This window comes from Sus scrofa, chromosome 13, assembly GCF_000003025.6.
Source record: "Sus scrofa isolate TJ Tabasco breed Duroc chromosome 13, Sscrofa11.1, whole genome shotgun sequence".
NCBI classification, from domain to species: domain Eukaryota; kingdom Metazoa; phylum Chordata; class Mammalia; order Artiodactyla; family Suidae; genus Sus; species Sus scrofa.
In genome coordinates, this window is record NC_010455.5 from 18,853,273 (window position 1) to 18,868,384 (window position 15,112).

A 15,112-nucleotide genomic window follows, 5' to 3' on the forward strand; every position below is an offset into this window, starting at 1 on the left:
GTTTAAATCATTGTCAAAAAAGGGCAAAAGTAAATTTTTTTCTAAATGACATTTTTAAGTACCATTGATAATGTATAAAATGTTGTGTTTTTTTTTTTTAACGTACCCACAGCATATGGAAGTTCCTGGACCAGGATCAAATCCGAGCTGTAGCTGTGACCTATACCACAGCTGCAGCAATGCTGGATCCTTAACCCACCGTGCTGGACCAGGGATGGAACCCATGCCATTGCAGAGACAACGCTGAATCTGTAACCCACTGTGTCACAGGAACTCCCTGAAAAAAATGGGTTTTGATTAAAAATATTTTACTTTAGGAGTTCCCATCGTGGCTCAGTGGTTAACGAATCTGACTAGGAACCATGAGGTTGCGGGTTCGGTCCCTGGCCTTGCTCAGTGGGTTAAGGATCCAGCGTTGACCTGAGCTGTGATGTAGGATGCAGACGCGGCTCGGCTCGGATCCCACATTGCTGTGGCTCTGGCGTAGGCCGGTGGCTACAGCTCCAATTAGACCCCTAGCCTGGGAATCTCCATATGCCACAGGAGCGGCCCAAGAAATGGCAAAAAGACAAAAAAAAACCAAAAAAAATTTATTTTAGATTAGGTATCACTTCTTGTCTTAGAATGTTCTCAAATATCATAGCACAAGAAACCATGGTGACAGTGGGGATATAAGGTAAATACTCAGTCTTTTCCTGTTTCATTTCCTCTCCCCATTGACTTCTGGCACTTAGGAATGCTTGGTAAACCCCAGCCCTTAGTACTGTGGTGCTAATATTTAAGCAGATTTTGGGACTGAGTGTTGATGTGGGAATGTCAGGGAAGAAATGGCAGGGTTGGAGGAGGCTGGAGGAGACAGAAGAGGGAGGAAAGGGACAAAGGGCTGGGAGAGATGGTGTCTGAAATCTGGGATCAGTGAGGAAGGAGTACCCTAAGAGAATATGGCCTACGGTTTCTCCCGATTGCTTTTAAACAGTCTTGTTTTTCTTTGTTGAAAGCCTTGTGTTTTGCAGTTCAGGGCCCCATTATTCAGCACATCATGGAGACATTATTTTCTGACAGGTTTTTTTCCATGGAGTCTGAGCTGCACTCTATTTTCCAGTCTCCATAGCTGCCTCTTGCCTGCACAGGTCCTGCCCGCTAGATAGCAAATTCTCAGAGCTGCAGGAATGGGATTTTTTTCCAACTTCATTCCTCAAGGTGCCTTTTCATATCACCTTTTTTTTTTTTTTATTTTTGTCTTTTTGCCATTTCTTTGGCCGCTCCAGCAGCATATGGAGGTTCCCAGGATAGGGGTCGAATCGGAGCTGTAGCTGCCAGCTTATGCCAGAGCCACAGCAACGCAGGATCCGAGCCGTGTCTGTGACCTACACCACAGCTCACGGCAACTCCGGATCATTAACCCACTGAGCAAGCGCAGGGACCAAACCCGCAACCTCATGGTTCCTAGTCGGATTCGTTAACCACTGCGCCACGACGGGAACTCCCATATCACCTTCTTGAGGGCTGTGATAAACTGTTTCTCTGTAGAAAAAATACTTGTGATGTTCTTTTCCATGCTGCCTCTCTCACGTATAAAATGACAGTATTAAAATTGCTTATATTGAATGTGCTGTCATATTTCTAAAATTATCTACATGGTAAAATAAAAGCACACTATTTGAATATGCAAACCTGTATTTTATATTTTTATCTCCAACTGTGTTTAACAAGGAAGGGATGGAACTTTGGATTATGGAGGGAGGAAGAACTTCACAGGGCTGATTTATAGGTTGAAAGTCATAGTTGGAGAGAATTGGTTACTCCAGAAACAGAATTTGGTGGATTGTTGTACATTGGGTGGTAGTTGCTCTGGAGGAAGAAGACAGTGTGTGGAATATATGCCCTGAAGAATTGTGACCCTTGGGTGATGGAACATGTCGCTGTCTAGCAGTATGAAAGGGACCACTTGTCTTTAGTTTAGACTTTAGGCACTGTTCCATGGAAACTCTGCATTCATCAGCAGTTTCTCATTGTTTTTAATTTATTTAAATTTATTTACTTATTTTTTTACTGCACCCACGGCATGTGAAAAGTGGTCAGGGCTTGAACCCATGCCACAGCAGAGCCACAGCAGTGACAATGCCAGATCCTTAACCCACTGAATCACAAAGGAGCTCCTTCTATTGGTTTTGTGTGTGGTTTTTTTTTTTTTTTTTGTCTTTTTGCCATTTCTTGGACCGCTTCCACGGCATTTGGAGGTTCCCAGGCTAGGAGTCAAATCGGAGCTGTAGCCACCAGCCTACGCCAGAGCCACAGCAGTGCGGGATCTGAGCTGCATCTGCAACCTACACCACAGCTCACAACAATGCTAGATCCTTAACCCACTGAGCAAGGCCAGGGACCGAACCCGCAACCTCTTGGTTTCTAGTCGGTTTCATTAACCACTGAGCCACGACGGGAACTCCATCCTTCTATTGTTTTTTAACACTAGTTCCCAGGGCCAAACAGCTGCAATTTCACCAATGGGGCTATAGTTAGGGGAGTAGACAGTATTTGGGGGCTTCCTAATAACTTTAAAAGTCTTATCTCTGGAACAAAGTCATTGCAGTTGGCCTCAGAAATTCTCTTGTGGTTCAGTGGGTTAAGGATCTGGTATTTTCACTGCAGCAGACTGGGTCATTGCTGTAGCGCAGGATGGATCTCTGGCCCAGGAACTTCCACATGTTGCAAGAGTGGCCAAAAAAAAAAAAGAAAGAAAGAAAAGAAAGAAATTGGCCTCCATAATTGAGGAATGATTCAACAAACTCAAATCAAATGGTTACAAATAGTGTTTCTGTTGATTAGGTATAGCAAAGATTAAAAGGCAGAAGTGTTTCCCAGCTTCCTCCCATCTTTGACATTCTTTATTATGAGTTTGAGGAAAGAGATGACTGGTCTTCTACCTATCAGCTGTAGCTTCTTTCAGACTCTCCCAAGCAGAGGCGGAGGGAAAGAACTGAGGAACTGTGTTGCTGAAGTGGTTGCTGGGAGCAGCAGTAGGCATCTCCTATGGTCAGTGGAGAGCCAGGATTGGCGGTGTTACTCACTCTGCCTGACCTACTCCCCTGAAGCCACACCCCCATGGTGCTCCCTTGGCTCGGATAGGCTGGGAGGCACTGTCCCTCCACGTGCCCTTCAGGAATAGCACTTGTGAACCTGAGCCAGGCTGGAGCAAAGCCTTTCAGCCAGTATCTGCTGCCCACCGTATTTTGTCTTATCCCTGGGCCACTGGTGAGTTTTGTGCAGGGGTAGGGGTGTCGGAGGTTAGGGTTCAGAAGCTCCAGGGTTTGTGGGAAGTGTGGGCGCCACTTTTCTCAGAGCACCAGGAGCATACTGCGGGGAGGGGCAGGCTGTGGGGTGACCGAGCCTTGAGCCTCCCCCTGCAAAAATCTATCTTGGGATAGAAATACCCTCTGGCTGATGATCCTGGGGAGTTTTGGGGGGGGGGTACCTTCACTGAAAACGTTCTCTAACTATAACATGGGGACTTAGTAAGTGGGAATGAGGCCTCAGGGCTCCTAGCTCTAGGTCCTTTAACCCACCGTGCTGGCCGAGGATCCTGTCCTGGCACTGTGGAGATGGCACCAATTCCCTTACACCACAGTGGGGAGCTTCCCACTTGTAATTTAATTGTTTGCAACCTTTTACTTCCTTTCCAAAAATTTTTTCTGTTCTTTCAGACCTCCTCTGTGATATAGTTTGTTCTAAAGTTTTTTTGCGTGTTTTTTTGTTGTTTTTGTTTTTTGTTTTTTTTAGGGCTGCACGCGTGGCATATGAAGGTTCCCAGGCTAGGGGTCGAATTGAAGCTACAGCTGCCAGCCACAGCCACAGCAACACAAGATCCAAGCCACATCTGCGGCCTATACCACAGCTCACCGCAACAGATCCTTGGATCCTCGACGCCCTGAGCGAGGCCAGGAATCGAACCCCTAACCTCATGTTCCTAGTCGGATTTGTTTCACTGTTCTAAAGCTTTTTTTGACCCTAGTTTTGAGGCCCCTGTCTGCCTCGTGTAAGAATTCTGGCATTATAGGAACCAGCACTAATTGCCCTTGGGCCTGGCAACCAGATGACTAGGGACTGCCTCTCTGTCCCAGGCCCATAAAGTTTTTCCAGTTCAGCCAATCAACGAGAGAAGTGCTGAAAACTAACCCCGCTTCACTTGCTGTATGTAAGCTGCCCACTACAACTACAGCTTACTGGGTCCAACACCCTGTGTGGCCCTGCCTAGCAGCCTTCTCTCATTTTAAGCTGTAATAAACAGGTCTGACATCAAATCCTGCATGTTTTATCACCACTGCGCTGTGGCCAGGTCCAATGGAGCTCCTCCTGAAGGTCTTGGGTGTTTTGGGCTTCCACTGTCAGATATGCTGGTCCGGCCGGTGGCTATGGTACTGTGACTTGGGGATTGTACTTTGATTTTGATTTTGGCAAATTTGTCTTTGGTGTTGAAACAAGGCTTTGTACACCAGGGGGCGCTATAGTTTCATGCCATTGCTTTGCTTCTTGAGGGTCTGTGCTGTGCTGTCCTGTGCACTACATTGCTGTGGGGGAAGAGTTTCCTCCGGATTTTTTTGTTGGTCACCTTCTCTCTGGTTTCAGAAACTTATCCCAGTAAAAATGGTATCCATGAAAATCTCAGGAGTGCAGGTGTTAGCTCTGTGTCTCTGGTTGTGTTGTCTTGAGTACACTCCTGCCCCTTCTCTGGGTTCTTATTTGCCTAGCCAGGAAATACTAAAATTTGATCCATTTATGTGGGAGGAGGGTGGCAACGGATATTATTTAGTTTTGAAAACCTTACTGGAGGTAAAACGTATTTAATGTTTCTCCAGGATAGTGTCATTATTACTGTGTAAACCTGAAGACTGACTTTCTTCAGGGCAGTAGTATTTGTAACTTGGAAACCTGAAGTCTGCTTTTAACCTGAACACTGACTCAGAAATTAAATGTGCCCACTGAGTCTAAACTGAAATATTTCCTGGATTCCTAGTTAGGGCTAAGGGCAACATGCCAGCCATTTGAAGAGAGGGAGCTATTCCTGTGCGTTTTATTTAACCTACTAATTTTCACAACTAGTGTCATTTTGAGCACCTGTCTGTACGAGACATCATGCTAAGTGCTTTACAAACATTAGCTCATTAATCCTCTCACAATGCTCATGCATTATCACCCCTTTTTATAGATGAGAAAATTGAGGTTCACATAGCTAGTTAGTGGTGGCACTGAGATCCAACCCGGACTGAGCAGGCCTCAAAACAAGTGCCCTCAGCCAACATGGACCCTGGAGCTCAGGCTTACCCCCGTTGGTGGGGCTGGGTGTCTGTCATGTGGCCAGTGAGTCAAGGGAGTGCCCGCTGGCTTTAAGGGACCATCTGCAGACGCACAATGACCAGTGATCACTGATGATGATTTGGACCTCTAGATATCATCCATTCATACTGCTCCTCTCCCTCCATGGAGGTGTCCATGGTGACTTAGGCGACACGCTCAGATGAACTCGCCCAGGGCAACTTGTCCCTAGATGCCTCTAATTCCATGGTGAAACCTTCCTCTGGCTTTATGTTTCCAAAAAACATGTTCATTTTATAAGTTACTCTGTATAATGGACATAGATTCACTGGTCAGATTCTTACCAGATTAGGTCATATGCACCCCTGCTTGGGCCCTAGCCTGGCCAAGGCCCCCTGCCTGGGTGGGGAAGTTTTTCCGGTTTGCACATCCAAAAACAAAACAGAAGCTGAGATGGGTGCAGCACAAGCTTTATTCAATGGCCAGGGAATGGGGAAATGGGAACTTAGTTCACAGGTCAGCGTCAGCCCATATGGCACAGCTTCAGGTCCTGGCTGCTTGGTAGGTGTGTCATTTAGTAGATGATGTGGTAAAATCAGTATAGAATGAGGCTCAGAGGCTGCTGGAGGGCAGATTCATCTTGGTTCCAGCTGGGTCCATCTGGGCTTTTTTTTTCTCTTCCTATAGCTTCCTTTCTTTGTCTCTTGACCCTGTTACTTAAAAGATATATGCTAGTTCCTATCTAAGGGAGGGATTGCCAGAATTTGAGCAAGGATCTGGTGTCAGCTCTGGAAACAAAACATATTGTGGACATTTTTACTCTATGTCTCCTTCCAGAGTTCATGATAATATTAGCACTGGAAAGCACTACAGTAAGGAACTGTGTTTAACCCGCACCCAAGGCCAGCATTCCTCAAGCTTACTTGGCCACAGATCTCCATTTCTTTTTCACAAAATTTCTGTGAATCTGGCTCCACATTTCACACAGGGAAGCACTGTTCTAGCTCAAGATTCTTGACCTCCAAAACAAATCTTACTCTTTTATATATAAAGCATATATGTATGCATAAAAAGCAGATTTACAATTTATCTATGGTATTAAAATTTCATGGGAAAGTGATTAGGAAAAACTAATCTGAAGAGACCCCTTAGGAGGAGTGATAATGAAAAAAGCATTGATAAACACTACTCTACTCAGTTTTTCAGTTTTTATTCATGCAAATTCCTCAGGAAAATTGAAATTTGTGGCTCTTTTAAGCTGAACCAAAGAGCCAAGCAATTGTAGACACACAGAAGGAAATGCTGGGAGCTCACAGAAGCCAAGGATACTAGGTAGAAAAGACTTGGGACTGGTGTCAGCCCCTTTGCTACGATTGGTACACAAACCCAAAGAATCTTTCAGCCAGGATCATTGTCAGGGGAAGCTCCACTGAGTAGAAAGGGCCTGAGGCAGAAAGGGCATTGAGCCCCTGTTGTGAAGGAGGCTCAGAGCTCAGTCCTCATGGCACTTTACACCAGACTGAGGACTTGTCATTTATTGAATGTGGTTGAGTAGACCCTCCGCATCACTGTCAGATGCACACATTTGAATACATTTTTCTCTTCTCTACTCCTGACTGTCCTTATTTGGAGTAAATCTGGCCTCTCACTCTGACCTCTTCAGATCCCACTGTTTAGAGTATCTTGATTGCTGGCTACTGTACATCCATGATGGGAAAATAAATAAATAGCCCACTGATCCAGAATATAAAGATCATTTCTGCTGTACATACCCAGCTGAGATGAAAAAAATTAAGTTAAAAATCCAACAAATTTTAAAACTTTAAAAACTTTTTAGAGTTTTTTTTTAATTTGTAAATTTTTTTAATTTTAAAAAAGTTTCTCTTTTTAAAAACTTACTTCAGGGGTGTTCCCTGGTAGTCTGGTGGTTAGGACTTGGCGCTTTTGCTGCTGCAGCCCCAAGTTCAGTCCCTGGTCTAGGAACTGAGATTCCACATCAAGCCATTGGATGCTGTGGCCAAAAACAAAAAACGAATAAGAAACCTCCCCTCATTTTCCTCCCTCATCTAACAGAGGGCAAAGCTTCCTAGCTTTCTGTTTTGGGAAATGAGTGACTAAGAGTTTAACCTGAACCCAAGCTAAGAGTCACTCTTTTTCTGCTTCTTACTTCTATCAAAAAACCCCACTTGCACTCATCGTAGATGAGTGAGGGATAGAGCTGGTGCTCACAGGAAGCCACGCGCCCTTCAAAGGCACCTGTCTTTCTTAGCATCACGCTTCTTGAGCAAGCCGGGCACTGCCTCGCAGACCTTCCTTGGAGCCACTTTAAGACAAGCAAGGTAAGTGGGGGTGGGACCATTCTCAAGGTCTCAGGCCAAGTGCTGCTTGGTCCACAGGTGTCTGGACCCTGGAAGCACTGAAAGCTGCCCAGCCACGCAGCCAGCCCATCACTCGGGCAACCTGGTCATTCTGCCTGTCATTCTAGTTGGCCTCTCTCCCGCAGCTTGCTTATAACCTACCTGTGCCCACACACTCAGAGCCCTCATCTGACCGGCTCTTACACATACACAGGGCTCTCTTCTGCACACATCTGGCCTAAGCCACATGCTCGGAACACGGATAATTTTCACTCAACATAAACACTTCTCTGCTTCTTGCTTCTATCAAGACACCCCTGGTCAAGAAAGACCAGGCCACAGAATGATTTCAGACATTTAACAGCCGTGTTGACTTTTGTTTCTTTTCCTGATAATTTCCTAACTCATCAACTTCTTCTATCCCTTTCATTTGCACTAGTAAAATGGTAGAGAAAGATTAGAATTATTGTTTAACTAGAGTCCATAACATTTAACAGTTTGTTTGTTTGTTTGTTTTGGCTTTTTTCTTTTCTTTTCTCTCTCTTTTTTTTTTTTTTTTTTTTTTGGAGACCCTGTGATGCCCCAGATGTTCAGCATCCATTGCAGGAAGAAATCAAAACCTCTCCCTTGAGAAACACATAGTTTTGGTGTTTGGGTGTGTGGTGTTCAGGGTGGGACGTAGGGAGTGGAATAGATGTGAATTATCGAACAATTTGTAAAAATGATTTTAATGAGTATCAGGGAGCCATTAAGAAGAATACAAGAGGAGGTGGTCTTGAGTCAGAAAGCCTCCTCCCTGGATTGCTCTGATTCACACGTGAACATGTGAAGGTTTTAACCTCCTCATCTGCTGATTTAGATAGGAAATGAGGGTGGTGTGAGCGTGCGTGTGTGTAAGGTTAAGAAAGTTTTAACCTCAGCTGCCAGTTTGATAGGAAATGAGCATGGTTGGGGAGGTAGAGATTTTATTTCTGTCTGTGATGTGCCTTTTCTAGATTTTTGTCCCACTAATTCCCACTCTGATAAAATTCAGTGCGTAAGATGCATTTTTATATGCGATTTTGATGAAAGACCAAAATTTCCCCTCATTTTACCTAACTGAATACTGCATCCTTCCGTGGGGCCTTGAAAATACATTTGCTGTGTTAGTGTCAAGTTGGCCCACATGTGTCCCGGCTAAGACAGGACTCTGTAGTGAACATGGGGCTGGGTGTGGCGAGCTGGGGCTACCTGTGCCAGCTCTCAGGAGCTGATGGTTGAATCTTCAAGAATTCTGTGGGGTAGTTGGTGGCTTGACCTCAGCCATTGTGGGAGAATTTGCACCATGGAAACCAGCAAAAGCCATAAATCAAAGCATCCCTAGACCTGGTTTTCCAGTACATCACTGGGACTTGGGGCCTGAGGAACAAGTTCTCTCCATAGCTGTGTGGTCTCCGGAAGGCATTTAACCTCTCTGAATCTTTCATGAGTTATCTACACCATAGCTCAGTATGCTTATTTGGCTTAGATAGCAGATTTTTGTTGGAGGGGGCATGGGAACAGGGGCATAAGACTAGTGAATATGCTTTGAAATCTAAAGTGCAAAGCAGGCAGGAGGAATTAGAATTTTGTTTTGTTTTGCTTTTTTGCTTTTTAGGGCTGAACCCATGGCACATGGAGGTTCCCAGGCTAGGGGTCAAATCAGAGTTGTAGCTGCTGGCCTACACTACAGCCACAGCAACTCTGATCCGAGCCGTGTCTGCGACCTACACCACAGCTCACGACAACACTAGATCTTTAACCTACTGAGCGAGGCCAGGGATGGAACCCTCAATGTTGTGGTTCCTAGTCGGATTGGTTTCTGCTGAGCCATGACAGGAACTCCTAGAATTTTTATATAAAGGCAAAAGGCCAATCTGGTTCCCTTCTAGCCTGATGATTTAACTAAGTATCACTGAATTTTTGTCATTACAACCTGAAGGGGAAACATACATAGATTTTTTTTATCTTTTATTTTTTTATTTTTTGCTTTCATGTCAGAAGGGCCCTGGGAGCAGTACTCTTGGGGATGTCAGCTTGTCTTGTCATCCCTGCAAGTGATTTCAGTAATGCCAGACTATCTCTCAGAAATACATCCTTGAAAAATTCCTCCTTGAAAAGGAGGTTTTTCTACCCCTACTTGCCCATGAGAGAACTGGAGCTCCTGGAGAGGGGTAGGAAAATTGGTAGAGCTGGAATTTGGAATCTGTCTGACTCCAAAGGGCAGAATTATTTTGCTTGGCTGCACTGCCCTTCAATTCAAGAAACTGAGCCCTTCAGTGTGGGAAGGTTGGGAAGAGTGTAGGCTTATCCAGGGCAAAATACAAAGCAGCTGTGCTCTGCACTCAGCACTGGTTTGATTTGCTTGTGTTCTTACAGAAATCTTGTTGGCTCTTCCCTCTTTAAGTTCTTCTGGTTGGGCTCAGACCTGCCTTGAGGAGCCTGTAAATCTGAAAATGAACCCCACAGATATAGCAGACACCACCCTGGATGAAAGCATCTATAGCAATTATTATCTGTTTGAAAGCATCCCCAAGCCTTGCACCAAGGAAGGCATCAAGGCATTTGGGGGGCTCTTCCTGCCTCCCCTCTACTCCTTGGTCTTCCTCTTTGGTCTGTTTGGAAATTCTGTGGTGGTTCTGGTCCTGTTCAAGTACAAGCGGCTCAAGTCCATGACCGACGTGTACCTGCTCAACCTTGCCATCTCAGACCTGCTCTTCGTGCTCTCACTCCCTTTCTGGGGCTACTATGCCGCAGACCAGTGGGTGTTTGGGTTAGGCCTCTGCAAGCTGGTTTCCTGGATGTACCTGGTGGGCTTCTACAGTGGCATCTTCTTCATCATGCTCATGAGCATCGATAGGTACCTGGCCATTGTGCACGCGGTCTTCTCCCTGAGAGCAAGGACCTTGACTTATGGGGTCATCACCAGCCTGGCCACGTGGTCGGTGGCTGTGTTCGCTTCACTTCCAGGGCTTTTGTTCAGCACTTGCTATACTGAGCGCAACCATACCTACTGCAAAACCAAGTATTCTTTCAACTCCACAAGATGGAAGGTTCTGAGCTCCCTTGAGATCAACATTCTAGGGCTTGTGATCCCCTTGGGGATCATGCTCTTCTGCTACTCCATGATCATCAGGACCCTGCAGCACTGCAAAAACGAGAAGAAGAACAAGGCAGTGAAGATGATCTTTGCCGTGGTGGTCCTCTTCCTGGGCTTCTGGACCCCTTACAATGTGGTGCTCTTCCTGGAGACCCTGGTGGAGCTCGAGGTCCTGCAGGACTGCACCTTTGAAAGACACCTGGACTACGCCATTCAGGCTACAGAGACCCTGGCTTTTGTTCACTGCTGCCTTAATCCAGTCATCTACTTCTTCCTGGGGGAGAAATTTCGCAAGTACATTGTACAGCTCTTCAAAACTTGCCGGGGCACTTTGGTGCCCTGCCAGTACTGTAGGCTCCTGCCAATCTACTTCCCTGAAACCCCCAGCTCGTCTTACACGCAGTCCACTGTGGACCACGATCTCCACGATGCTCTGTAAAAAAAAACAAAAAATGCACAAACAAGGTTAATAAGCTTCCCAAATTAAGAGCTTACTTAAAATGTTATTGTAGTAAGAGTTTCCTGAATGAGTGCCAGGAAGAAGAAGAATTACATCCACTGCTAAAAGTAGGGCTTCTCACCCTGCAGTCAGCTTTTCTTCCTGCCATTTACAAGTTCAGTGCGACCAGAGTTCACCCAGACGGGGGCATCCCTCCTCGCACCAGGCTTTCCTGGGAATGGGTAAGCCTGAGGAGGATTCTGAGCAATGTTTCAATGAGGAGGTAGATAATTTTGGAAAGGGAAGACTATTCCCTTCTAACCTGAACTCATGGGTTCTCCAGAGAGAATTGTACAGAATTGACTTGGGGAGTAAGTAAATCCTACTTCTTGCTGTGAAAGTGAGCCCTTTAATTATCTTCTAGCTTTTGTGAGACAATACAGAAAACTTTGGTATGCTGTCCCAGTTTTTTCCTAATAATATATCCGAAGCATGGTATTTTTCCATGAAGCCAGGTATATGCAGAAAGAAATAGTGAAGGAACGTAGATCTTGATTCTTTTATTGTAAAGGATTATTTGTTAATGGAAGCCAAACTTTTAATGCTGATTATAAGGACATGAAGGAATTAGCATGTTCTGATTTCCAAACATGAAATACCAGGCATTAAAAAAATCCAAACTTATCTGTAGATATTCAAATACAGTTGCATATGTTTGTGGGCATGTTTTAATTATAACAGATGAATACTCAAATTTAACAAATAGGGAGTTCTCTTGTGGCACAGCGGCTTAAGGATCCAGCCTTGTCACTGCTGTGGCACAGGTTCAGTTCTTGGCCTGGGAACTTCCACATGCCATGGGTATGGCAAAAAATAAAAACAAAACATAAAAAATACCTACAGAATAATACATAGGCCCAGATACGTTTATGTGGGACCTTTTACTCATTTACAAACGTCACCTTCAAAAATAAAAGTTATGAGGACTGATGAAGTATGACAATGCTTCCTTAGTCATTTTGAAGTGTCTGCCATCAAGTGAGGCAAGAATAATCCACTAAAAATTATTGCTGATGTGGCATAGAAATGACTCTCAAAAAATGAAATTGTGAAAAGCGGCATCCTCTCGTTTAAAATATTGGCCCTGGCTTGTAAGTTTTAGCAGACTCAAAAGTTGGTTAGGTCATTTCTTACAAGTGATTTTAATTATGTAACTATTTTATACCATTAAGAGAAATCTCTGTTCTTACAGCCTTAATCAGAATTAACTAAAAACTTCAATGAAATCTGGGATACCTGTAATCTCTCCCAGAGCAAACCTGTTCTGCAAATTCTTACCTGAGTTAACCAGTTTAAAATGCTTATGTGAATTTACATAGTATTGCACGCTTTACTGCATTTCCAGAAAGTTTATTTTCAGAAAAGTGATTTTTAAAAGGGTAAGTTGATGTTGCCTTTATAGAGAAACAATAAACTTATATATACTTTCTACTGGTCGTGTCTGTGTTTGGTTTCCTGATAGGGATGATAATCCTAGCCGCTGATGTTCCCATTGTCTTGCCTTTCACTAGATCTGCATGTTATAGATGAGACGGATGTCCTCAGGAGGAAGAATGAAAAAAAGTTTTGCAGTTAAGATTGCCACTTGGAATGGGGAAAGGAGATGCTATCATGTTGTCACAACACTTGGAGATTAGAGTGTATAAGGAGTGGGAGAGGGCCAGGTTCCTAGGCACTGTTTCCTTAAAAAACCTCTGCAAGGTATGGTAGAGCCTGCAAATCCTACCTCTTGCATTTCCTTGCAAGCCCGTGCATATTACCTTCCTCTCCTAGCCTCAGTTTCCTCTCATCTGTAAAGAGGACTGTATTGCAGGGTGACTGAAAAAATGAAGTAAGATGACTATTGCAACGCATCTATGTTTCTGGGTCATAGATAAAGTGTGATTTTAGACTTCCTAGCCGGTGGCTGCTACCCCTTTTCTGGGAGAGCTTGTAATTTCATTCATTTAATCAAAGGGAGACAAATTTTAGGATACCAAAAGACAAAGGCTGGCCAAAGGGATTTTACCGTCCCTTTGTTGTCCATTGCATACAATGCTTAGCAAGGCTGAAGTGCAGGCCACACAGCTTCTACCCCTCATCTGAGTTACTTATCACTTCAGGTCACTCAGGGCTTCCCTTGCTCCAAAGTTGGGGTTGGGGGTGTTCCCTCAAGGTGAGAATTTAGAACCTCTGGTGACACCCGTACATGACCCTCTCAGACAACTAAAAACAAGTTTCTTCTCCATTAATAGTAACATAGAAAGCAAGCCAGTGTGATTTTTACCCAAAAGTGTAAGTTTTCAGACATTAGACCCTCCCTTGCTTGTTTTAACATGTCTAGCTTCTGGGGAACACACACTAGGTGTGATTTCTTTAAGAACAAAAGAAACAAGTTTCCTTTTGGGGTGATGTAAATGTCGTGGAACTAGACAGAGATGATGGCAGCAGAGTGTTGGGGATGTACTAAATGCCACTGAATTGTTTTTTTTTTTTTTTTTTTTTTTTTTTTTTTTGTATTTTTAGGGCTGTACCCGCAGCAGATGGAGGTTTCCAGGCTAGGGGTCAAATCAGAGCTGTAGCTACTGGCCTACGCCACAGTCACAGCAATACCAGATCGGCGGTGCATCTGTGACCTACAGCACAGCCCACGGTAACACCAGATCCTCAACCCACTGAGAGAGGCCAGGGATGAGCCTGTGTCCTCATGGATACTAGTCAGATTTGTTTCTGCTGAACCATGATGGGAACTCCTGAATTGTTCATTTTAAAATTATTAGTTTTGTATTATGTGAATTTTACTGGAAGAGCAATAGAAAGAATAATAATAGCCCTATCAATATCTGTCCCATAGTAGGCCCTCAAATTCAATTAAATAATTAGGTGTCCCTGTTCCATATGAGAAGAAAGAAGAGGTCTTCAGACCTTTAGGGAGATTTTTTTCCTGAGAAACTCTCACTACAATTTGAGGCATTTGATGCAGTTAATTCCTACTTGTTGAGGATGTGTGCCAAGCAGGCTGCTAGGTAATGTAGAGAATAATAGGATAAAGGAGTTCCCATCGTGGCTCAGTGGTTAATGAACCCGACTAGCATCCATGAGGACACGGGTTCTATCCCTGGACTCGCTCAATGGGTTAAGGATCTGGCGTTGCTGTGAGCTGTGGTGTAGTTTGCAGACACGGCTCAGATCCCTCATTGCTGTGGCTCTGGCGTAGGCCGGCAGCTACAGCTCCAATTCGACCCCTAATCTGGAAACCTCCAAATGCCACCACTGTAGCCCTAAAAGACAAAAAAAAAAAAAAAAAAAAAAAAAAAAGATAAAGGAGTGAGCTCTGCAGTTAGGGAATTTTTACTCTGAGAAGGATAAACACAAGCGTAAGAACTACTGTAATGCAAGCAGAACAGTGCAATGCAAGATATGGTAACAGAGTCACAAACAAAATATTTTAGGATCCCAGACTAAGAAGAAATGGCTTCAGTATCAAATTTTATAATACAATTAATTTTTCAAGTCAGCCTTGTAAGAGGAGCATAAATTTTTTAACTGAATTTTTAAAATCGAAGCATGGTTGACATATATGGTCATGTTAGTTTCAGATATACAGCAAAGTGATATAGTCTTTTTCAGATTCTTTTCCTTTATAGATTATTACAAAATATTGAGTAGTTCCTGTGCTATACCATAGGTCCTTGTTGGTTATCTGTTTTATATATAGTGGTTTTAATTCTGCTGGTTATCTATTTTACATATAATGGATTGTATCTGCTAATCTCAAACTCCTAATTTATCCTTCTCTCACCCTCTCCCCAATTTTGTAACCTTAACTTTGTTTTATATGTCTGTGAG

At 44.0% G+C, this 15,112-nt stretch overlaps 1 protein-coding gene across 2 annotated transcripts; it reads left to right on the forward strand.

Annotated features, from left to right (window-relative positions):
* Positions 7,324 to 12,715, forward strand: CCR4 (C-C motif chemokine receptor 4). 2 transcript variants are annotated; one of them, XM_003361792.4, is made up of 2 exons: positions 7,324 to 7,649; positions 10,065 to 12,715. In XM_003361792.4, exon 2 carries the CDS (start codon positions 10,142 to 10,144, stop codon positions 11,222 to 11,224), a length of 1,083 nt encoding a protein of 360 aa, XP_003361840.1. In that variant the 5' UTR covers positions 7,324 to 7,649; positions 10,065 to 10,141; the 3' UTR covers positions 11,225 to 12,715. The 2 variants fall into 2 exon arrangements, with proteins under 2 accessions (XP_003361840.1, XP_005658871.1); XM_005658814.3 differs by having other exon boundaries at positions 10,093 to 12,715.